At 37.9% G+C, this 25,800-nt stretch overlaps 3 protein-coding genes across 5 annotated transcripts; all 3 read right to left on the bottom strand.

Annotated features, from left to right (window-relative positions):
• Window positions 1-8,196: 8,196 nt before the first annotated feature.
• On the bottom strand, window positions 8,197-9,778 carry LOC147559114 (F-box/kelch-repeat protein At3g06240-like). The gene has a single exon (XM_086660910.1). The coding sequence runs from the start codon at window positions 9,511-9,513 to the stop codon at window positions 8,347-8,349; it is 1,167 nt and encodes a 388-aa protein (XP_086517036.1). The 5' UTR covers window positions 9,514-9,778; the 3' UTR covers window positions 8,197-8,346.
• A 2,184-nt stretch (window positions 9,779-11,962) lies between these two features.
• On the bottom strand, window positions 11,963-17,836 carry LOC147559113 (light-inducible protein CPRF2-like). The gene is made up of 6 exons (XM_086660909.1): window positions 16,811-17,836; window positions 15,010-15,106; window positions 14,423-14,633; window positions 13,390-13,465; window positions 12,959-13,084; window positions 11,963-12,514 (listed from the first exon to the last, which is right to left on the bottom strand). Exons 1-6 carry the CDS (start codon window positions 17,216-17,218, stop codon window positions 12,143-12,145), a joined length of 1,290 nt encoding a protein of 429 aa, XP_086517035.1. The 5' UTR covers window positions 17,219-17,836; the 3' UTR covers window positions 11,963-12,142.
• Window positions 17,837-18,410: 574 nt separating this feature from the next.
• MEF20 (mitochondrial editing factor 20) lies at window positions 18,411-25,470 on the bottom strand. Of its 3 annotated transcripts, XM_086660908.1 has the most exons (4): window positions 21,790-25,470; window positions 19,138-21,537; window positions 18,888-19,035; window positions 18,411-18,653 (listed from the first exon to the last, which is right to left on the bottom strand). In XM_086660908.1, exon 1 carries the CDS (start codon window positions 24,992-24,994, stop codon window positions 23,579-23,581), a length of 1,416 nt encoding a protein of 471 aa, XP_086517034.1. In that variant the 5' UTR covers window positions 24,995-25,470; the 3' UTR covers window positions 18,411-18,653; window positions 18,888-19,035; window positions 19,138-21,537; window positions 21,790-23,578. The 3 variants fall into 3 exon arrangements, with proteins under 3 accessions (XP_086517034.1, XP_086517033.1, XP_086517032.1); XM_086660907.1 differs by having other exon boundaries at window positions 18,784-21,537; XM_086660906.1 differs by lacking the exons at window positions 18,411-18,653; window positions 18,888-19,035; window positions 19,138-21,537 and having other exon boundaries at window positions 22,533-23,074; window positions 23,355-25,470.
• Between the last annotated feature and the right edge of the window lie 330 nt (window positions 25,471-25,800).

Here is a 25,800-nt window from a genome sequence, read left to right as displayed (position 1 = left end):
TGAGTTCATTTCCTTTATTATTTTGTTCTTTATTTATTTTATTTTAAAAACCAAAGTCAAAACCATTTTCAAAATCGTCTTACTTCCAAGTCTTAGAATAGGTTTCACTTAGTCTCTGAGGAACGAACCGGTCTTACCGGAAATTATTACAACTTGACACCCGTGCACTTGCGGGTGTAGACCTATTTAGGAAACTTTTTAGGCCCATCACCATCCTCCCTATTAGGGTTTCCCAGATGATTAACTCATCTGGGATTCCCAATTTCAATGGAACGTGGCCAACTAGGAATCCTAATCAGGATTGGATTCTGATTTTAGGAGTTCTATATAAGGGTCTCATTAGAATAGAAATAGGTGTGAAAAGTTCTTAAAGAGATTTTTGTCTATACAAACATCAAGTAGAGAGAGAGAAAAATAGTTCCCAACTATCAGTCTAGTCTAAAGAAGATGGTATTCTTCGTCTAACTGTCGGAGATAATTCCACCTAACTGGAAGGGTGGGAGATCAAGTTGATTGCTCGGGTGTCTCAAGTAGAGGAGCTACAATTAGAGCTCTCAGTCTTCGAACCAAAACAGAAAGTTTAGTCCGTAGAAATATCGATTCAGGTAAATTTCCCTACTGCTTAGATCATCTTTAGCATATGCATGAGATCCTAGAGATACTAGTTTTAGACATTAGATGTTTGAGATTCCGCTTAGAACACTAGGATACACCATAACCTGACAGTGGCGTCAGAGCCTTTTGCACGAAGCTAATTTTGGCTAAGTTTCAGACTAAATATGGACTTGTTTAGATAGATGGATGAGTTTGAAAAGTGTTTTAGACATCAATTTTTTTAGTATTGAATTGGATTTAAAATTTATTCATATTGATTTCAAAATTGGAGTTTGAAAAATGTTTTAAAAGATTCGATTTTGAAAATTCGGCTTTGATGTTTTCGGTTTTGAAAAGAGTTTCAAAAGAGACGGTTATTATCATAAATTTTAGAAGTTTTTGAATATTCAAATTTGGGTTTTGAAATTGGTTCAAAACAGTAGGTGTAACAAAAAAAAAAATTGGTTGGAACAACTCATGTCTGGGGGGACAGACGCGCGCGTCTCGGGCTTCCCGTTACATCCCAGGACGTGACTGAGAAATCTGAACGCGTCTCAGGCTTAGAGTCTGACGCGAAAAAAGCGGCCCAACCAGAGTCGTCTGTAGTTTCCTAAGGCGTCTCGGTCTTGGAGACCGAAACGGCCTAGGACCGACCAAGGACCAGACGCGTTTGGGAAATCCTAAGGTGTCCCAAACTTTGAGTCCTAACTTGGGGTTTTTGTTCAATCCATCTTTAATCACACAAGTAATAGTTTCCTAACTTAAGGTGTTACATTGAAATCTAGTCACACTTTAGGGGCAAATTGAGAAATTATCCCAATCTATATCACATAGTTACCCTTTATTGACCAATCCCAAGACCTTTTCTCATAGTGATTTGGCCTCGATCAAATCACTTACACCGTCTCTAACTTTACCAACTTCATTAAAACGTCCGAAAGAGATGATTGCTGGCAAACGCACAAACTTCTTTGGTGTTTTCAGTTGTTTATTATAACCTCCGATTATGCAGGCCCCTAGTGTAAGAGGAGAAATCGATAAAAGATAAATAAAAGATAGACGGTGAGAGAGAGTGAGAGAAAAAGAAAAAAAGGAAGATGGAGGAGTTGATGAAGATGAGAGAACATAGAGAAGATGGTGAACAATTTGATGATGACGAAGACAACCAAGGATTTGATTGTGGTGATGATTATGATTTGAAGACGATGAGAATGTGAAAGAGAGATGGAGGAGGTAAGTTTAATTTGATATAGCAAAGGGTTGTATCACTTAAGGTAGGCCGCAAATTTGGGGAATGAAGAAAATCTTCGTGGAAGAAAATTTTTCTACAAAAATGGTCAACTAAGATTTTGTTGCTATGGGGCTTCCAATTTTGGGAGTTAAAAAATTAAATTTTTAGAAGATTCAATCAAAGAATTTAGAATGAACTTTTATAAAGTTAAACAAAATCTTTTTAGGGATCTGAACTCCTTCCAAATGTTTCTTCTTTCCTTCACCTTCTTCTTCAAAATTTTGTTTTCTTCTAATTACTAAACCTTAAATACATGAAGAACAAACTTAATATGTTTAGAAGTGATTAAAAATATGTTTTAGAAGTCAAAATTAATTGATTTCTGAGGTTTAGAATGTGTTTACCTCTCTTGAGGACGATTAATGGATGAAGAAATTTGTTTTAGGCGTCCCATGGAAGATGGTTAAGAACTTCAAGAGATTTTGTTTAATGATTTCTAGGTTTAGAATGTTTTTCCCTCTTTAGAGAAGTGATAGGGAAGAAATAACAAAAAGTTTGGCTAGACGTTATGGAGGAGATTAGATGGATGAGTTTTTTTCCAGAGTAAAAGAAAAGAAACAGAAGGCGGAGGAAGAAAGAGGAGGGGAATTCCAATTTGGTCGCTCTTTAGGAGTCATTCTTGTCTTTGATTTTTCTTCTTTCTCTTCTAGTTTCGGGTTTAATTCTTTTAATCCTTTACTCTTTTCTTTCTTCTATGGCTGAACCGAGCAATCATTTCATCCAGCAGTTTGCGGCTTTAACTACGAATGAACCTACTCCTATAGTAATTGAAGACGTAGATTTTGATGAAAGTTCTTTAGAGATTATTAAAAATGGAGTCATTTGGTTTCAAAGTGACAGAAAGATCGATATCAACCAGGCGTTATCTAGACTATCGCGGGTAATACATGGTCCTAATAAGTTCAATATATCCGAAGTGAAGGATAATGTATTCCTCATTAAGTTCTCCACTGCGACGGAACTCGATATTGCTATAGATAGTTCTCCTTGGGTAATCCAAGATGAATTGATTGTTTTGCAACGAAGTCGCCCAGATGTTATGCCTGGGGATCACATCTTCGACACGGCTTGGTTTTGGGTACAGTTGCATGGTCTTCCTCCTAGCCATTTAAATAGCACTATAGTGAACAGATTGGCGGAATCTCTTGGTCAATTTATTCCCACAACTACAGAAGACGCAGAGAAATGGGGTCTATTTGGCAGAATCAGAATTCAATTTCAATTAAATAAACCTTTCGTTCCGAGGGTGTATTTAAAGATCTCTAATACTAAAATGATTGCTATTACAATTAAGATAGAAAAGCTACCGAGATTCTGTATTTTATGTGGTCTTACGGGTCACACGATCAAGTTTTGTCCGACCATGTTAGCATTCAACGATCTTCTTAAACATAATATATCTGAAGAACTTAGAACCCAAATTACCCGATCAATGGTTCCCAAATTTAATGAAGATTTTAAAGTTCCCTTTTCCACCAAAAATAAAACTAGGGAATTAGACTCTTTTGGTCGTGAAGGTTGTTCTGATCTTAGGAAGGGAGTCAATCAGTCTATTTCTGACTTGTCTGATTCAAATTTAGGGGATTTAATCCCTAATTTAGGTCATAATAAAAAGAGAGGTTTTGAGTCTACTTACAATCCAACTTTATTTAATAACTCTTTGTTTACAGGGGAAAAGTCTACAACTGATCACGGGCAGTCGGGAGGAACAGATTTGGTAGGATATGTTGATGAGGATATGCCTCCCGTTATTGACAGATCCACCAAATATTTTAGGAGATCATCTCACTCAATTGTGTTAAGCGAAGATAGGGACACGGCATCCCAAATGCCGCAGGAGTCATGAGTATTCTCGCTTGGAATTGTCGCGGGTTAGGGAACTCCCCGACAAAAGAAACTTTAAACCAGTTCCTAGGGGCGACTAAACCTTCTATGGTTTTTCTCTCTGAAACTAAACTTACTAATTATGTTCCTCTTGTTTGTTTTAATAAATATTTTCTTTCTAATCATCATCATGTACCATCTAGGGGTCGTAGTGGTGGTCTTATATTACACTGGAATAATGAAATAAATATGGATATTAATTATTCTTCCTCTAATCTAATACATGCTACTATTAAGTTTCCTTATTCTAATCCGTGGGATATGTTCTTTATATATGGTCCCCCGAATCCATCCGACAGACAGAATTTTTGGAACAATGTTCTTAACCGTATCCATAATATTACTAATCCCTATTGTTGTATTGGGGATCTGAATGCTTTATATGATCCAACTGAAAAATGGGGAGGTCATACTAACATACCTTTCATGTCTAATTTTAAACAGTTTGTTCGAGATGCAAATTTGATTGACTTAGGGTTCAATGGACCTGCGTATACTTGGACGAATAACAAGGCGATCCATCACCTCACAAAAGAAAGACTAGACAGAAGTTTGTGTGATGCAAATTGGTTGATGCAATATCCGGAATCTGGATTATTCCATTTACCTCGATACAATAGCGACCATGCTCCGATCTTATTAAAACTATCTGTGGCTGGTCAACCAATTAAAACCGTGGCAAAATTCGAAATCTTCTGGACTAAGCATCATAATTATAAGCGGGTGTTTGAAGAAAATTGGGGTAATGCTCAGGGTAACTTCCTAGAAAAAACAAATAAAGTCAAAGACTCAATCACAGGATGGAGTAAAAGAGCTTTTGGAATAATTAAAAATAGGCTTCAGATTCTTAGGAAAAGACTGGTGGACCTACAAAATTTAACATCCACTACAGAGTTATTAATTAAGGAGAGTAAAATCCAAGAAGAACTACTGTTTTTAGAGGATATTGAGAGAACAAGGGCAGAACAACGTTCAAGGGCTAGATGGGTGCAAAATGGGGATCGGAATACTAAGGCGTTCCACTTAGCTATGTCGGCCAGAAGACAAAAGAATAAAATTCATCAACTTACTAAGTCTGATGGCCAGACAGTGACTGACACGGATAGTATATCGAAAGAATTTATCGAGTACTTTCAGAACTTATTTAAGGCTGATCCAGTAATTGAACCGCCTACCGAGATCATCACTGCTTATAAGGTATTTTCGTCTGAACACCTGGCCGATATCTCTAGAACCCCTTCGTCAGAGGAAATTAAAGAAGTGGTTATGAATATGGGTTCGATCAAAAGTCCGGGTCCAGATGGGCTTCCTTGCTTCTTTTTCCAACATAATTGGGACACTATTGGTGAAGACCTTACCTATTACATTCAGTCTGTTTTCAATACAGGTTTGATCGACCCTCATCTCAACTTTACCACTATTGCATTAATTCCTAAGACCAGGAATCCGAGTACGGCCTCGGAGTACAGGCCAATTTCCCTTTGCAACTCGGTATATAAGTTCATCACTAAGCTTATAGCCAACAGAATCAGGCCTTATCTGGAGGAGGCCATTGCGTGGAATCAGAATGCATTTGTCCCAAATAGGCAAATTATGGATAATATAGTAATAACCAAAGAGCTTTTACATTCCATGCATACCTCCCATGCTAAAAAAGGCACTTTTTCCCTGAAAATGGATATGGCTAAGGCCTATGATCGGGTCAATTGGGAATTCCTGGAACGTGTACTCAAAGCCACAGGCCTAAGTGGCCGTATATTAACCCTCATAATGTCTTGTGTTACTTCAGTTAGATTCAATATTCAATTAAATGGGTGTACGGTGGGTGATTTTAGGGGTTCTAGAGGCCTTAGACAGGGCTGTCCTTTATCGCCCTATCTTTTTATTTTAACCTCACAATCACTCTCACTCCTTTTTAATCATTATGAGGCACAAGGTACATTTACAGGCTATCAAATCAATCAAGCAGCTCCTAACATCACACACCTACTATTTGCTGATGATTTGATCATATTTGGTAAAGCAACTGAAGAAAACCTTACAACAATTATGAACATAATGGAGCAGTATGGGAGATTCTCCGGCCAACAAGTAAACTATTTGAAGTCTTCCTTGTACTTTAGCAAAGGAGTTCCAGCCGATATAACCAACCTCTTTGTTCACACTCTCAATGCCCCATTGATGACAGACAGGGAAAAATATCTGGGGGCTCTTGTACTCAAAAAAGATAACAGAATAGAGAGTTATAACTGGCTTATAGAAAAATTCCAAAAATCATTATCAGGATGGAAACAGAAGTTTATTTCTCAAGCAGGTAGAACCATTTTAATCAAATCAATACTATCTTCTTTTTGCACTTACCCCTGCAGCTATCTTCTTATGCCTAAAACTGTATCTAGGCAAATAGAGAAAATTGAAAGATGTTTTTGGTGGGGACATTCAATCTCAGAGAAAAAACTTCACTTTCTTAATTGGGATATTGTTACTAGTCCGAAACACAAGGGGGGTTTAGGTGTTAGAACAGTGGCTAATGTTAATTTGTCTCTAATAGCCAAAATGACTTGGAGATTCATTACCAATCCCCCTGAAATTTGGGTCAAACTCTTACAGGCTAAGTATCTCAAAAATGAGGAGTTCTGGTCTCATAAAGCAAAAAATGGGTCTTCCCCTTTTTGGAAATCCATAAATGATACTAAGGAGATAATTAGGGACAATAGTATTTGGAGGGTCGTGAATGGAAATTCTATTAAGATCCGTTCAGACCCATGGATACCCAATAGAACTCCCAATGAGCCTTTTGATTTTACTAACTTGCCTCATAACATTGTATATGTTTCAGAACTAATCTTGCAGGAAAATCGAGTTTGGAATACATCATTAATCCAACAATGTTTCAATCAAGAAGAAGCTAACATTATTCAAAATATACCTATTCTTCACAATAGCTCGATGGATCAATTGCTTTGGTGCCCATCTCAGAGTGGTAAGTTCTCATCAAAATCTTTTTATGAGGAAATTAGAATAAGTTCGATTATGCCTCAACAAGTATCGGAATTCCCTTGGTCTCAATTTTGGAAAATGAAATTAATGCAACCAAAAATCCAAAATTTTATCTGGAAATTAATTCATAATGGTATTCCTACACTTACCAATATAGGAGTCCGGATCCCTCATATAAATCAGAACTGTAGGCTCTGTGATTCGGGTACTTTAGAGTCCAGAGACCACCTCTTTGGAGAGTGTCCTTTGTATCATCGATTACTCCAGAAATTAGCCATAGAGGACCTACAGTTTATCAAACAAGATCCTGTAAATACTCTTAAAGTAATACTTAATGATAAAAATTCTAGAATGGAAAATTGGTACAAGGTTACTTACATGATGTGGTTCTGGTGGAAATTAAGAAATAACCTTCATTTTCAAAGTATATCACCAGATCTGAACAGATGTTGCTGGAGTATTCGAGAAGAATTAAGGTATGTTCATCTACAAACTCCTCCTTCTTCTACTAACCAGCAGGAACAAGATGATAGATGGAGGCCTCCTCCGGTAGGTGTCCTGAAGATCAACTTTGATGGATCTTTCAAAGAAGATCATGCTTCTTGTGCTGCCTTGCTAAGAAACTCGGATGGAGTTATCTTGAGTTCCAGAGCGAGCTTGATCGAACCAATATCACCTATTCACAGTGAAATTGCAGGGTTTGAGATGGGATTAACCCTAGCGAATGAACGGCAGCTTACCTCTTTTATAATCGAAGGGGATTGTAGGGTTTTATTGGAGTTAATCGGGGCCGCTGATCCGGAAATCCCATGGAGAATCTCGGACAAAATCAACGGCATTCGGTCAAGTATACAAAATCTACGGTTGGATATTAGCTTTTGCCCCAGAATCAATAATAAGGACGCGCACATGTTGGCGGCATCAGTTTTACCCTCCGTTAGTTAAAATTTATGTTTTAGCCCTTCTCAGTTGATAATTAGTTACATTTCACCCTTTATTGAACTTTTTAAGTTTGTATTGGATCTGAATATTGTAACCTGGTTTATTTATAGAGAAATTCAAAAAAAAAAAAAAAAAAAAAAAAACTAAAAAATATCTTCTTTAAATATGTGAATTGGATAGCAAAGATTTCATCATAGTCCCCCAACTTCTAAGGAATGAGAGTCAGGAGTATAAGGTTAACAATATACAAAATCTATTCAAACTCATAAGTAGGAAGCATCATACATAAAAAAGTTTTTCTCAAAAATCTATTTTAGTTTGAACCGCATATCTGATATCTGGATATTTTATCGGACGCAGATACAGATATAAACCTCACTCCTTAATAAACAGGTTCGAGACATCATAAGTCCAATAGCCAAAATGGAAGATACGAAATATTAGAATTATCAAACGGTGAACTATTTCAAACACAAGCAAGCACATAACTTAATAGAGAGTTTATTTCAACACACAAACCTAACAAGTTCTTATTTTTCAGTACATCATTTCATATCCATGAATAAAACATTTAAGCTCATATAGATTGCTGAAAACAAAAGAAATAGATACCTTATTTTTTTCTGGAAAAGTCATCATCCTAAATGGAGTCTACCTTTGCTATCCACTTCTTGTCCAACATAAGTACCCGAATTAAGTGAAACTAGGCTTGCAAAGTAGGGCTCGGTACGGACCATTTGTGGAGTCCCATGTATCCTTAGGATTCTCGCTCTTTCATTCCTCGGTTCATATGAGAGCAAAACTCTGCTACCTTCACCTATCAAGTCAGCCTCGAATAAGAACTCACCGTTCTTAAGATACTGCAGCGGTTTCAAGAACTCGATATTAAGAGTAATACTTGGTTTCGAGATGGTAAAAAGTTTACTCCACGCCTCCCTGGCTCCGTAAGATTTCACGACCCAAAAATCGTAAAATAGGTCAAAATGATTGTCCAATAAGCAAAGAGACCCTCCTAATGAACCCACAGTTACTTCACGCATATGTTCCCAGGGAAGTGGTACTCCATGAAATGACTCATTACTAACATTGAAAGCAAGTAAAAGTTTTCTACCATGAAGATCTCTAACCATCCAATGAATAAATCCATTCAAATATACCCCATGAACATCTCCACCTATCACAGTGAAAGGAATATGGCAAGTAATGACCCATTTATTTGATCCTAAAGTACATACCTGTATCTCAGAAGTATTGACTCTATAAAAGCTCATAATCCTTACAATTTTGTGATCTTCGATCCTCGAATCATAACCGAAACCATACGAGAACGCAACAGGGAGACGACGGAATAAGGGTTCATGTTCAAACATTTGTGGTTTCGGTGCTACCTTGTATTCATTAGTCGACGGATTCCATACGCAAATAAGATTTTTGACAGGACTTAAGCAAATCAAACCATTACATGACCCAAAAATTTCAACAGGATGATCTAGAAACTTGAATGGATACTTAATCTCTATAGCCTTATCGGCCAACGGTACTGACGTTGTTGACTGATAATCTATAGAATACATACATACATTAGTAAAGACAGGCCTAAAGCTTGTATCTTCAACCAGCATTAGATTGAAGTTGTTGTTCTCAATCGCATGTTTAAGATGCATTTTGGGGAATTTTGGATTTGTAATAAGTTTGTACCAAAGTTTGCATACTAACTTGAATAGTAAGACGGGTTTCACCGGTAATCTTGAGAGAATATTGGAAATGATGTTGTCCGGAAAGATCTGCTTTGCTCCTTCCATTTTCTTCCTAAAATTACCGAGCGAAAAAGGCGACTTCTTCAATTATAATCACAGATGAGCAGGAGGGGAAAGAGCCCCTTTTCTTCTCTGAGAAGATCCGGAGAGCTTCTCCTTCCTCTTAAATAAGAAGGTAGCAGATAAGCATTCAAGCTTTTTCCGTAATCTAATTCAAAAATGGGATGGCAGTAATGAGCCCAAATGTCCTTTTCTTCTTGTTCTTGTCGAACTATGTCAGTCGCCCGTTAGAGAAAACATTAAATGATAATGCGACTGAGTCAGTCGCCCGTTGGGGAGAACATTAATGGTACTGAATCCGAGCCCATTGTCGACCTACGCCTGAGCACGTGGCGTGGCTCTACCACATTGCAGCATGCTTGGACAAAGCTTATGTTCATTGCTTTTTGGCGTTGTAGAATATCACGGTTATTTGGCAAATCAATATTTAGTAAGGCTTCCTCCTAACGTCTCATTATCAGAGACGTCGATTCTGATAGTGTGAAGGGTTGGAAACTCTCCCTTTACCGTATATCTTAAATTTCTTCATCTTCTGTTTTCTCTTCTAATTTCCTCACTAAACACCTGATCCTAGCAAAATTAAGCATCCTAAGTAAATCACAGTCCTAAACATACCTAAAACCGAACCAGCCTCCAAAACTTAAAGAGTTCGCGAAGAATATCAATTGGGTTCGAAATGGTGAAAAGTTTAATCCAAGACTTGCTCACACCATAATCCTTAATTGCCCATATAATGAGATAGAGCCCAAAGTCCAGGTAGTACGAAGTCTCTCGTCACCAAGATCGAATAAATATGTAACTCTAGAGCTTAACCAATGAAGAACTCCATTAAGAGTTCACGTTCGCTTCCAAAGCAAAGATTGTAAGAAACAAGTTGTATGGATTTCCATGATTCGAACTCCATGTAAAGATTTGAACTGAAGAAACATTGACTGATGGAAAGCTTAAAACTGTAAACTTTATAATCCTTAATTTTCGAATCCTTAGAACTGTAACAAGTCTGAAAAGAGCCTCTTTAACTAGTTGACTGGATCGGTGGATTGTGTAGCAACTCTCTGCTTGGGAATTAGCATTCCTAAATTCTTTTTGGGTTACTCCTAATCCAAGCTTTTTGTGGGAGATCCTAGCTTTTCAACATACTCATTCAAATTTAAGAGCTGGCCTGAACTCCCCTAAAACCAATTGTTGGCAAGAAGATCCAACAATTTTGGAAATATTTGTCAAAACTACCTAGACCAAATAGGTCAAAACTCCCCAAGTGCTCTCAGTGAAGGATAGAAGATCAAGGGAAGAAGAAGATGGACACTAGAGCAGTTTCTTACAAAAGATGAAGGTATTTTTGTCGGACTACTTTGGGTCATTCTGCTCACAATTACATATTTTACTTAGCATTTCCCTGAGCTAAAATGAGAAAATTTTAGTTACTATTATTGAAGGAGATAAACTCAATTACCTTGCCTTGTGTCACGACCATTTAGCTTGAAGAACCTTCACGCGTCACAAAGTGTTAGGATGACATGTTCGAGCATATAGGCCAGTGGGCCAAGATTGGGTTATGAGGGGAAGAAGGCTCTTGTTAGACATGTGGTGGTAGTGCCCGTTGCATTCAAGTCTAGAACAAGGGCATAGATGTGATTTATACGAACAAGTATGTCTGGTGGAAAGATTGATGTTTCTATGTGGAAATAGCCAAAACGAGAACTTCGAATATACAAGAGGAGGTGATCTCCTTTCCTACCTGTGCCACATCTGCAAGTCTCAAACCTCGTGGATGGGGCACTAGTTCATCTTAGCAAGCCGCATGATTGTGAGCATTACTCTAAGACGCAACCCCTAGAGCAGGCCTAGCATGTGTTAAAGAGGCACAAATTCCCTCGTCATAGAACACCTTGCCCTGACCTGGCGATAGTTTGTTGTGGCTTCACTTCGGAAAAGATGCTACATGATGTGTGCTATCTTCCACCATTCAGAGGATTGGGTTATTCAGTGGGTCGGACCTTGATATGCTATGTTGGGCATATGGAAGCTACGATAGCTTATCTGAGAGATGCTCTTATAAGCGTCACATGCGACGGCATGAATGTAGCTTGTATGTTCGGACATTAAGGTGTCATGCCACACTATTGGCAAGGCAAGATGACTAAAAGGTCACGAGTCCTCCGGGATCTTCGAAATGATGCCTACATACTGAGAGGGAGTGCATAACGCCGCATGCACGTTAACATTTCAATTTCCGCACTTCGGCCCTGTGTGAGTTGAGGATATTATATTAGGTCGACCTAACGGTCCTTGACATTTGGGAGTTTTTCTCCATCACCAGCAGGAAAGTCTTATATATTACTGTCAACTCGTAAAAATGGTATTGGGGATTACCCGGGGAACTAAGAATGGTAACATGACTCAAAGATTGCACCACCCAAACAACACAACAGAATTAGCTGAAATTTGATCGTACGATTATATATATGGGAAAACAAAGAAGAGAAATTCTGGTGCCGGTTGTTCCAATTATGAGAATCCTTGTATAAATATGTTACCTAACCAATTCAGATAATTACATAGCGATGAGGTTGGCCTACAATTCTGTAAGGGAAACAAATACCTTCTTAATGGCTCATACCCCTGAGTTAATGATCTCCACTGCGAGATGGGTTTCTATGTCCGGGTTTCTATGTCCTCCCCAAGCAGCTCCATCCCACTGGACATGCCCACCTGGGCCCAAGTTGCTGCATCCTGCAGAATTCTGCGTGTTTTCAGCTGGGCCCAAGTTGTTCACTCTTGCTTTCGTAGTAGCATTGTTAGCTGCAGAGTGATAGAAGGTTCTCTTGGGGTCATCTTGTATGGGTATGGGAGTATCTATGCTTGAGTCCGTCACAGTTGGGCTGTCTGAAAATGGCACGCCCATGTTAGAGAAATCAGACATCCCTTGGAAGAGTTGATTATTCAATCCAGTCATTCTCTTAACTGTATCTTCGGCCATCTTGACCTGTAGATATATACAGTAATCTTATCAATGTCAGATCAATATGTGTTGGAATACTCACAAAACCACGGTGAAAAATACAAAGAACAGTAAGTCAGACTAAAGATATCCACAAATCCAACTTTTGGTTGTACATATATATATATATGTAAATGCCTACTCTCGAAATAGAGAAAAGCTTATGAGATACCAACTTCGTTAGCAAGAGGTTAGGCAGAGTACAGTACTCCGGTGACTTGCCTTACTTACATTCCACTCATGCGTCCTCAAATTTTGTCTAGGATTTGAAGGCATTTCACCCTAATATAGGTTTACTAGAAGATCAAAACAAGAAATACCTTAATATCATAAGGAGTACTAAAAATTTGATCCCACCACAATATGAAATACTAGTAATCAACTGCAAAATACAGCTAAAGTATCAGAAATGAATGCTGACTTGCGTACCTTTGCTCTAACAGTTTCAACATCTGCTTTTAAAACTCTATTGTCAACAGCAGCCCCAGTGTACTTTTGATTTATATCAGTGAAGCGCTTCAACAACGAGGAGTTTTCAAGTCTTAATTGTGCCACCTACAGTAATAGATAACGCCCTCAAACCCAAAAAGAGAAGAAATAGAGTCTTCCAAAAATAAACTTCTGTGGGCACTAAAGAAAATGGTTAATGGTACAAGATTGAGAAGTATGAGGTCTCCACGAGGAAACAGACAACAACTAGTTTTACATATAAGAGCACACCTGACATGAACTAATTGATGGGTAATATGAGCCCTTTACATCTAGCACACCCGACAATATGTCTGAATTTTCCATATGGCAACTGGAAAGGCCAATATAAAACAGTAATGGTATCTATGTTGCATTTCAGAAAACCAAACCTGTGCCTCAAGTTCACTTAGATGTGATTGTTTTCTTCTTCTGGAGCGTCTCGCGGACTCCCTATTAGATAGCATCCTGATGCACATCGAACAAATAACTTTTCTTGAAAAAATTGTAGAAAAAGTAACTAGAGGATTGTATGTCAAAGAGGAGCCTATTACACTATAGAATAGATGCATTGGGCGTAAGAGTATTGACTATGGAGCAACTGGTTGGATATCGTTGCCTTCATTGTCAAACTCTAGTGGAGAATTTGGTGCGTGTAGAAAATTATTTTGTGCAAAACCAAAGGACTTCAGCGAATAAATTATCTTGGGAGAAAGAGAGGGTTAAGAAGAAAGGAAGGAAATTTTGGGATCCCCTTCTGCTCGTAATTTTGTGGAGCATTTGCAAATTGGAGCTATCCCAGAATCACAAAGAGGAGCCTTGAGAAGGCCAAGATTGGTCTTTTATTCCTCTGGAACAAGAAAATAGTTGGATACTTGGATGCATAAGACATCTTTTAAGGGATTCTATTCTTTCATGAGAGGCTTTATTCGGAACATTGTGAGTTCCGGTATGTGTAGTAGGAGCGTGTATAGTTTTACCTAATACTTGTACATATATATTCTTTATTCCTAAAAAAGAATAACAAAGAATTTAATTCTGACCGGTAGATAAGCAAACCTAGGACATGAACAGGAGCCAATCGTATAAGAATTTCCAATATTTCTTTAAAAATAAAAACAATTTCCAATAGAAATAGACAGTTTAAGAATTTAAGACTGCAACCTTTGAATTTTTTAATATCAAGGATAATGTTTTAAGTGGTACACTAACTAAGACGTCCGATAACTAGTAATTGATCAAAATAAGTTTAAGACAACACGATACCCAAAAAGATGGGCAGCTGAGAGTTTGAAGTGCAGTGAGCTTTCAAATAAGGTGTATCACAAGACGTCATGATATGAAGCATACTCTACTTAATAATGTAAAACCTCCCATTATACAAGAAGAATCACGACAAAGACGGTAAAAACCATAGTTACTTACCTCCTTACACGTTTCACATCAGTAGGATCCATGTTCTCCGTCATTTCTGTTTCTCCTTCAAGATCATCATTATCTGATTGCTCTCTCGAAGAACTAATAGTTGTTGGTCTAACCTGAACCGATGAAAACTTATGTGTAGTAGGTAAGGCTGGAATACTAGCTGCTCCACCAACAACCTTATCTTGCACATTCGTTAGCTTATACCCAAATCCTGTAAATGAATAGTATAAATATCAAATCCTGTAAGGAATTTCGCCCAATCCTTTCTCCTTGACCATAAATATAACTTCCTTTGGACATGATTAATGGCCGATTTCACTACTAGTTGTTTGCCTTTAAATATAGCTTTGTAGAGTGATACACAAATACACCAAAAGATGACGTATGGGATGGACTTCCAAGCAGCTTGACCCACTAATGGAAATGTGAGGCTCTCCATTGCAATAGAACCTCATTTACCATCGATACTGCATCTCACCTCGCTCCAGAACGGATAATAGGTTTACAAAGTGCACAAGTTAATGCTGCAAGTACATTATAAGATACGTGGCTAAACATAACGTTCTCGCCAAAATGGAAATACTCACCTTTAATTGAATCTTGAGATTCCAACTGCATAGCATCTGAAGCTTGTTTTACAGAGTTGGCTAAACCAGTAGCCTCTTTAGGGTTAATGGAAGACGTCTGCTAACACAGATAAAGAATATCTGAGGCTTCTTCAATATAAACGATCTATATAAAGGATATAATTGTAATCTTGTGAGATGCAAAAACATTTTAGCTTGATGTGCAGTATATATAACAAAAATATTTGCTACTTTTGTTATTCAAGCAAGGAGGCCGATACCGCAAATTGAGTCATGAAGGCAAAGACCAAACATTAATGCATTATGTTATGTATGATAGTGCAAGCATTGCGTGGAGTCAAAAATTTGATCAAAAAAAGGATTGCTAGAAAATCTCGGTATAGTAGGCTGACTTCAAGACTATGAGGGAATTTTTTCCGACAGCCAATCCCACATGGACCAAGTACAAGATTGATGCTAAATTTTAGGGGTGAGCAAAAACCGAACCAATTGACCGAACCAAACCAAGTCGAACCGCATCGATCAGTTTTTGGGCCGAACCGATCCCCATTCGACTTGGTTCGGCTGAAAAACCGAACAACCCTAAATCGGTCTGGTTTGGCCTCGACTTGAGTTTCTAGAAACCGCAAAAACCGAACCGACCGAACCTTAAGGAAAAATGAAATAATAATTTTGTAAAGTTAGAAAGTGTTAAACTAAAAAGGAAAAAAAATTAGAAAACTCCTAATCAAGTTTTCCATACTATTATCCGTCCTCCTTTCTATTTGTTGTTGTCGGCTTCAGCAACCACCTATTCAACTTGATTGAAAGGTTTTAAAGATAAGTCTTCACTAATTTTTTTTACCACAACCTATTCTTAGTTAGTAACTTATAATTATAGATTTTGAATTTGGACTTATACTTTTTTTTGTGTAATGGTGGAAAAGTACGAGTAATTTTTAATGTTTATTCTCGGCATATGTGTGTAATGGCGGAAAAGTACGATGAGTTCTTAATTTTTATTTTCGGCATATGCAATGAAATGAATAACATTAGTTTACAATTGTCTCTAAATTGTATTCGGTTAAACCGATCGATCGAACTCAACCGAGTCGAACCAAACCGAATCGAACCTTGTCGGTCGGCCGAATGATCGACTCGACTTCGGCCGGCGATTTATTCAAACCGCCACTTATTGGTTCGGCTTCGGCTCGAGCCAAAACCAAAAAAAACCGACCGCTGCTCACCCCTACTAAATTTATGTCTCCTTGGCCACTTATGTGTTTGTAGATTCTTAGAGGCGAGCCATGCATCTAATGTTATAAGAGCTTGGACAACCGCAAAATGGGTTGTTAAGAAATATTGGATTTAACTGCATTTTTCTTAACGCATGGACGTATTATTATGGAATAAAATACTAATAGCTCTGTGTCAATATAGTGAGACTGTTGCATAAGTCGGCTTCGAAACTGTGGTGGAATGTTATGCTCCTCACAAGTTCCCATATGTGCCAAGTATGGGAATCGTGGTGGAGCTAGAGCTCTTCAGCACAGACGCTCTTGTGAGCTTGTTGTTCACATCAATCACAAGTAGCCATAAGTGTTATACACATAGTACAACTTTTGCTAAAAATTGAAACTTTGTTCCCCCTTTTCAATCAAATTAGTAAGCATAAAATGAAGTAGTATACGAAATCGATCCCTTAATCTTAACAAGTATATATACAATCAATCCCAATATAGCTAAATACTAAACAAATAGAACTCTAAAACCCAGAAAGCAAAACATAAAAAAAAAAAAAAAAAAAATTAACAACCCTTACCCGAGTCAAAGCAGCAGCAGCAGCAGCGCATTCCTGAGAAAGACGACGCTTGAGAAATTCCTGATACTCCTTGGAATCAACAGGAACGTTGAAATTTGGATCGGACGGTTGAGAGTGAGAGGGATGGTCCTTGATCTCAACAACTTCTTGATCATTATCTATCCTTGGGGTTGCTGAAGGAGAAGGAGAGAGATAGGGAGGAAGAAGAAATGGGGGAAGAAGAAGAGTAGTGGAAGAAGAAGAAGAAGAAGGTGTTACAGTAACAAGAGATTCCTGAAGGAATCTCTGAAAAGCCCATTCAGATGAAGTTCGATTCAAATTGGTTTGATCTTCAATTTGTAGTACTTGGGGAGGAGGTGATGCCCAAAATGGGTCTGGAATTTCTTCCACTGAGAACACTCTCTCCATCGCCTGCCTTCGCGTCACCTCCCTTTCTCTCACTCTCTCTCTCTCCCTTATATCCCTTTTGGTTTTGTCAACCGTTCCACCACAGGGCTAGCCGGCTGGCTGGCTGGCTGGCTTGATATTCGAGTGTGGTTGGACCCCATGGATTCAGCGTGGTGTTGGAGACTCCATAAATAGTGACCAAACCCAACCCTTCGACCCACCGGCTAGAGTAATAATAACATCTTGGTGTGTGTTTTGAGGGCAACTTCACACGACGAATGTTTCGGTGAGAAAAATCCGGCTTCGTACCCTCCCCACACTGTTTCTCTTTGGGAAGGCAAGAGTAGTTGGCATACTGTTGTCCTCGGTCTTCTCTCACCATCACCACACGCCGTCACTTGCGACTGCTAACATCATTTCTCTTTCTTTTTGTCCTTCATAGGGGACCCTCCTTTTGCTTGAACAAGGAGATGGAGAGATAGAAAGAAAATGACAAAGTTATAGAGAGAAAAATAGGGACGAGAAAAAGAGACGAAGATAGAGCAAAGATACACATTAACACATAGAAATAGAGATGATAAGGAGAGAAAGTACAAAAAGAAAAAAGGAAAGCTTTGTAGGCTATGGTTTTTGTTGCGCAATGCTGCTAAAAGATGGAAGGAGAGGGAAGAAAAAATTTTGTCCAAATTTATTCAGGGTTATTTCCCTAATAGCCCCCAACTTTGTGACCGGTTTCCTGCCTAGCCACCTACTTTGTCAAAAATACCCAAATGACCTCCTTTTTTACATTAGGTTTTCACCGCGTCTTACAAATGTGATGGATCCCTTTTGGCTAATGCCTTTGTCATTGTATCCGTTGTGGTCGACACGCCTAAATGGTGTGTGTATCTCGGGATTGTGCATATTCAAATGTGTACTCATCACGAATTTCATTTCTACACCATCCAACATTACACATGGACCTGTAATTTGCATATTCTATGCGAATGACAGATCTTTGTGTCATCCTCGATGGTGTAGAAATGAAATTCGTGAAGCATTCACATTTGGATATGCACAACCTTGAGATACACACCACTGAGCGCGTGTCGACGACGACGGATACACACACCACCGTAGGGCACGGTGGACACCTAGTATATACATATATATATATATATATATATATATATATATAATATATATATATCAATTCGAATGTGTAACCAAGATCAACACTAAGCAGTACACTGCATAAGAAGGCTGCAAGAGATATAGAGACCTACCTGTTGTACAACACAAAACCAAGTCTCACAAATTTTACAATATAAATATGATCCCAAACATTTGTTCCTTTTGTTGAATACAAAGCTTCTAATAGTGTATAAAGAGTCTCCTGTCAATAGGTAAACTAAATTTATCGTGGTAATACCGAACTCATCATCGATAGCCTTGTTGTATACTAGTTAGCGAGTACCTGAGAAACAAACATCAATCAATCAGACTTGGGGTGTATATATTTCTTGTTATCTTATAATATAAAAGTCCAAACATATCTAAAAGCAACTGTTGAGGCATAAGTAAATGACAATTTACATTAGAAGTACCTTGGTAATAAAGAAACATAAACAAAAATCAGGTACGCTATTTTTCTGTTAAGAAGATTGAGAGTCGATCAGCACAAGTAAATGACAATTTACATAAGAAGTACCTTGGTAATAAAGAAGAAGAAACCATTTGAGACTTCTATGACTTCAACAAAAATCTACGAAAAATTATGTAACTCTACGGTCATATTATATGATATGTGAGCCCGTCCGTTTCGACTCAGAAAAGAGGCTTCCCGATCCCGAACGTGTCTGCCCACATTTCGGATAACCGATTAAGAAACATAAGATAAACATTTTACCTATCGAGATGAAACAATATGAAGGCTAAAAAAGGTTTCTTACTCATCTCACCTAGTTCTTGAGGGTTATAGTGTGCTGAAGGAAATGTCGAGCTGCCTTCATTGTGAAAAGGTTGTTTATTGAGATGCAATAATTGTTAATATGAGTGCATGAATTGTACAATTTTACTAGGAATTTAATTCTCGAAGCTAAATATGTAGGTCGTAAGAACAAAAAAACAAGAGACTAATATAGGAATGACTAGAGAAGACCTCACTTCATAAAACGCTCAATCACTTCTCTTGTTAGTTCACAATTTTAGGTTTTCGACCTGCTCCTTAGTTAGCAACTTTACTAGAGAGAAAATAACAGCATTGCTAGGGGAAAATTCTCTTTCACGCATCTTCTGAAGCATTTGCATTGCCTCGTCAACCTTGCGTTTCTTTAGCAAACACAAAATGATGGTATCATACGTGATGCAATTGGGGAAGCAACCCTTCCCTTCCATTTCACTAATCAATTTGTAAGCCTTGGACAACATCCCGTTCTTGCAATGGCAATTAACCATTGTATTATATGTTACAATGTCAGGCACTAATCCTTTGTTTGAGATTTTATCAAACAATTTCTCTGCATTTTCATATTGTCTCGCCTTGACCAACCCATCAATTAGCATGCTATAAATTTCAATACTGATTTTAGAGCCACTATCCTCCATTAACTTAAATATTTCTATTGCCATGTCTATATTTCTGTTCTTACAAAGTCCGTTTAACAATGACCCCATTGTAACTAGATCTGGAGTCAGCCCGCACGTTTGCATCTCAATAAACAACTTCTCGGCAGTTCCAAATCTTTCAGCCTTGCCATGTCCAGCTATTAGTATATTGTATGTGTATTCAGTGGGTTTACATCCCTTCTCTTTCATTTTCTCTAAAAGTTGCGTAGCTTCATCCAACTTGTAACTTTTACAGTGTCCATCTATCAAAGTACTGTAAGTGATCTCGTCGGGCTCCAATCCTTTATCTACCATTGAATCGAACAATTTCACTGCCTCCTCTAGTTGACCAGTCAAACAGAACCCATTAATCATCGTGCTATATGTAACTAAATCAGGTTCTACTCTCAATTTTGCCATTAATTGAAATAACTCCCAAGCATCTTTCGTCATCCCTTCTTTACATGTGGAATCTACTAAGACATTGAACGTCACTACGTTGGGTGAAATCCCATGTTCCACCATTTGATCGAAATATGTTCTTGTTTTCTTCCACTCTCCACATTAGCAAAGACCATGGATTAGAGAACTATAAGTCACCACATCTGCCGTAATTCCTTGACTATGCATCTGGTCAAAGAGACTAACTGCTTCACTTAAATGTCCATGTTGGCAAAGACCATGGATCAGAGAACTATAAGTCACCACATCTGCTTTAATTCCTTGATTACACATTTTTTCAAAGAGACTAGCTGCTTGACTTAATTCTCCACATTGGCAAAGACCATGGATTAGTGAACTATAAGTCACCACATCCGCTTTAATTCCTCGAGTAGACATCTCGTCAAAAAGTTTAACTGCCTCATTGATTTGGCTTAATTTGCAAAGGCCATGGATTAGAGAACTGTAAGTCACCACATTTGCCGTAATTCCTCGACTAGACATATCGTCAAAAAGTTTAACTGCCTCACTGATTTGGCTTAATTTGCAAAGAGCATCTATTATGACACTGTATGTAACAACATTAGGAGACAAATTCCATATTTTTACCATCTTGGTTTGGAACTCAATAGCAAGACCCACTTCACCAACTCTACATAGACCAGTTATAAGAGTTCCACATGTAACAATATTGGGTTGAATCCCAGAGTCAGTCATTTTATCAAACACTTGGAGGGCGTCACCAATCTTTTTCTGCAGACACAACCCTTTCATAATTGTACTGAAAGTGATCAAATTAGGTTCATAACACAGAAAGCATAGTTTACCTGTCCTGATTGACAGCAACAGTTAATCAAAATATTGAATGTGGACATCTGAAGTTGTATTCCTACTGAAATCATCTTATTATATAGGGTAAACACATTTGAGTAGGATCTAGTAGTTTTGGAAACTGAATTCAGTAGTTGATTAAAGGTAGAGGTAGAAGGAATAGGTTTGATGGAAATCAATTTATCAAAGTAAACAAGGGCATCATCAAGATTCTTAGACTTACATTGATCTATTACTGAACTTTGGAATTGGGTACAAGTCTTTTTAGCTGAAAAAGAATGATAATAACATTTGGTAATGGAAGTGAGAGAACAATGATTAAAGGAAGGAACTACAGATAGTCTTTCCAAGAGGACTTTCATTTTCTTCTTCTTTTCTTTTTCTGTTCGCCCCAGTTTGTTTGGTGATTTGGTCGATTGGGAGGGGTTAAACTTAGTCCCATTGGTGTTTAATAGTAATTTGGGAAGGAAAAAAACTTTTTTCTTGAGAATTAGTTTTTCTCTATACATTTTTATATTTTCTACAAACATAGCAAATGAATTTGAAACTCTTCGGTATATTTTTATTTTTGTGACGGTTTCTGCTTAGTGAATGTCATCATCATCTTCATCAATGCCAATTGCAATTTTACAAAACAAATTCTACGATGACAAACTTTATTAAGCACTGAACATAGATGGTGTAATTTGAATCACATACCTCTTCTTACTTCTATCACGAACCTAAGCTCCCACCTCACTTGAGGTCTAGAGGCGAAGAAGCTCAATCTGCCTGAGCTCCAAGAGGAGCATGAACAAGCTATATGACGTGAAAGGATAAAACACGTCAAAAACCAACTTTCTATACATGAACAGTTAATTGTGACTGTCAGAAGATCTGTCAGTGTCATAAGATACGCCATCATCACATATTATCCTCCTAACGACCAATGACACATGGCTCTCATCAAAACCTGTGTCGTACCACCGCATCATCGCAATCGCACATCACGTTAGTTCATCCAAACCTATATAAGTATGTCAGGTCTGTCCTAAAAGGAGTTTAGGACGAGGAAGGCCTGATTTCTAACTCAAGTTATTTCCTTTAGCTGCAACAACCTCTTGACTTGAGCTTTGGAGTGGCTTGTGAGTTTTATATATGCTCTATTTTATCAAGCACACAAGGAAAGTTCATCATCTTATCGTCAACCGTCATCATCGAGCCGAGAAAACCACTTTTCGACATCATCAAAAGAATTAGGCCGACGATTTTAGGGTTAATATGTTCGCACATTAAATATTCTACCGATTTTCTAACCATTTTCCTCTGTCAAAATGTGAGAAAATCTCAGGTTACTATTATTGAAGGAGGTAAACTCAATTACCAGTTAGAGGTGGAAGGTAAAGTTAGAAAAACCTTATATAAACCTTGAGACTTGTTTGTCTATCAGCAGGAGAAAAACCATATATTCACTTGACTCCCATGCTCAACTCTTAATGATCCCTCAAATGGTATTCAGATTTCACCACGAAAATTAAGAATGATAACATCAGTCAAGTATACGACTTTGCACCAGCCAATACCACAGAATTAAGTGAAATTTGATCATACAATTATATTATATATGGAAAAACAAAAATTGAAGAGAAATTTTGGTGCCCGCTTTTCGAATTATGAGAACCCTTGTATAAACATGTTATCTAACCAATTCAAATACTTACATAGTTATGAGGTTAGCCTAAACTTCTGTAAGGGAAACGAATACCTTCTATAACGGCTCATACCTCTGATTCGGGTTTAATGATCTCCACTGCTAGATGGGTTTCTATCTCCTCCCCAACCAGCAGCCCACTGGACATGCCCACCTGTTGGGTCCAAGTTGCTGCCTCCTGCAGAATTCTGGGTGTTTTCCGCTGGGCCCAAGTTGTTCACTCTTGATTCTGTTGTAGCACTGTTAGCTGCAGAGTGATAAAACGTTCTCTTGGGGTCATCGTATGGGGATGGGAGTATCTATGCTCGAGTCAGTCAGAGTTGGACTGTCTGAAAATGGCATGCCCATGTTAGAGAAACCAGACATACCTTGGAAGAGTTGATTATTCAGAGTTGGACTGTGTAAAAGAATGGACTTATACTTATTTTTTTCACAACATACAAAAATGAAAATGCAGTCATTATCTGAATCACTTTCAGATCAAAGTGAAAAATCTTATAGTATGAAATTGGATAAACACAAGTATAGTTTTAGTTCACGAAACATTGCTACACTACCGATTTTCACAACATACAAAAATGAAAATGCAGTATAAACAGATATTCTTACACAAAGAGAGTCATATTATCTGACTTTCAGCATCCATCAAATAACTCGTCATAGAGCAGGAGCTAGTTGCGCACCGGAAAATGTCACATGCCGTACTCGTTTCAGGGCAAAGAACCAACCCCATGAATGTTGGCTATGATAAATCATCCAAAATCATTGGATCAAAAATTACAAAAACTCCAATCTTTTACTCATGACCAATCCGAAAAGTTCCTCATCTTCAATCAAACAAAGCTAGACCCAGGTTTAGTTTGTATTCCCTTAATTTTCATCATGTCTCTCACTATCTCAACATCATCCCACCTCTCCGCTTCAGCATAAACATTTGATAGCGCGATAAAATCTTCACAAGAACTTGACGATAACTCTACTTTTTTGCCTTTCAATCGAAGTTCCAGAAGTAACTTCCCCACCTTCTCACCCATCACAATGTCTCCATGAATCTTACATGAACCTAACAAAGACCTCCACAATACCTCATCAGGTTCAACTTTCATTCCACTTATAAACTCATAAGCTTCTTTCAGTCGCCCGGCTCTTCCAAGAAGATCAACGATGCAACCGTAATGTTGAATCCAAGGTTCAATGTCGAATTTAGTTATCATTTTATTAAACAAATAAAGACCTTCCTCGACGAGCCCAGAATGACAGCAAGCAAATAACAAACAAGTGAAAGTAACTGCATTTGGTTTTAAATTTTCAGCCTCCATTAGACTCATCATTTCAAGAGCTTCTTTTCCTTGCCCATGAAGAGCTAATCCAGACACCATTGATGTCCAAGTTACAACATTCTTCACTTCCATTCTCTTAAAAACACTCTTCGCACTAATCAAACACCCACATTTCGAATACATATCAACTAGTCCTGAACCAATGAAGACATCGTTTTCTGGTTCGTAAATCGTCTTTTCTATATACCCATGAACACAGCTTCCACTTAGCAAAATACCCAAATTAGAACACGCCGAAAGTACACTACCCAAAGTAATAACAGTCGGTTTAACCGAATTTTTTTCGAGAAGCATGTCAGTGAATAACATCAATGCTTGACGAGCATCGCTAATACGAGTTTTCCCTTTAGAGCAATAACCAGTTATCATTGAATTCCAAGTTGCACTAGTTCTCTCACGCATTTCATCAAACACTTTCCTAGCTGACAATAAATCATCATTTTTAGCATAAAAATTGATGGCTGTTGTCTGAAGATTGACATCTAAAAGAAACCCAAGTTTCAAAACCCGGGTATGAATCTGATTCCCTACAAACAATGAATTCGAAGAGGGTGAACGAGCACAAGAGCCAATTATGAAAATGTAAGTGAACTCATCAAACTCAAAATTTATAAGTTCATTACAAAAGAGTTTAATTCCCTCATTAAAAGGCAAACAACGGATCATAACATTCAAGATGAATAAAGTTGGGTAATTTCTAAATATGAAATTGGCATAGTTTTTGGCTTCTTGATTTGACACAGCACAAATATGTTCAACTAATTTGCCTGATACAAAAGAATCTTGATTAGAGGTAAGATTGTTGATTATCATTTGACCATGAATTTGTTTCAATTGGTTTAAAAGTAATCCTCTTTGATTCAAGATTGATAAACATCTTAGTCTTGGAAGGATTCCAATATGGGTCATTAGAATCTAAAGCAAGAAGAAGAAGATTGAATCATTAGGACATGTTACAGGTGCTTCTATATAAGCCCTACCGTTTCACCTATTTGGTGGTGGCCGGTGGGTAGGCACTTCAATGGCTCCTTTTCATTTTTTCTTCCTCTTCTTTAATTTTCTCTGAAAATCTTCATCAAAACTTTTAGATTTTTTTTTAAATGTTTTTAGAGTTCAGTCTTTGGAGAAAGAGTTTGGGAAAAGACTTCAAAAGACCTGCATTGGGCTAATTTTGATTGTTTGAAAGGTTTTCGAAGCGTTCAAACTCTTAAAAATATTAATCTATTTTCAGCTAATTTCGATTGGTTTGAAAGTGATTTGTAAGTAGTTATGGTGTTTTCAGACCTGAAAAGATCAGAATGTTCGTACTGGACAGTCCGAGAGAGTAAGCAAGGTCCCAGATTGTCTAGTGTGGGACATTTCAGACCGTCTAGTCTGACAACTACCACACTGGGCCAGTTAGGGAGTCCGCTTACCCTCTTATGAAGGTGGGGCGTCTAGAGAGAGTCATAATGCACAAAAAAAGCGGTGCCCCAACAAACCTACCCTAATGACAATGCACGGCACGAGAAATCTAGAAACATGCCACATCAGGTATAACGTGTAGCCTTTTTGTTGGATGATGTAAATCATGTGTAGCCGTTGGGTCTATCATGCCATAGTCTAGTTCAGATATCATATCAAGTTTTTGGACACCTAACAAAGCCCGTAGCTGGCGATATTTTGTCTGCATAGGGCTATACTCACATAGAGTAATTTAAGTCGACGGCTACCTA

This window comes from Eschscholzia californica, unplaced genomic scaffold (genome assembly GCF_041429995.1).
Source record: "Eschscholzia californica isolate CP2 unplaced genomic scaffold, dmEscCali1.0.p SCAF_2, whole genome shotgun sequence".
NCBI lineage: Eukaryota > Viridiplantae > Streptophyta > Magnoliopsida > Ranunculales > Papaveraceae > Eschscholzia > Eschscholzia californica.
The sequence above is the reverse complement of the archived record's forward strand: the minus strand, read 5'-3'. Positions and strand labels throughout refer to the sequence as shown.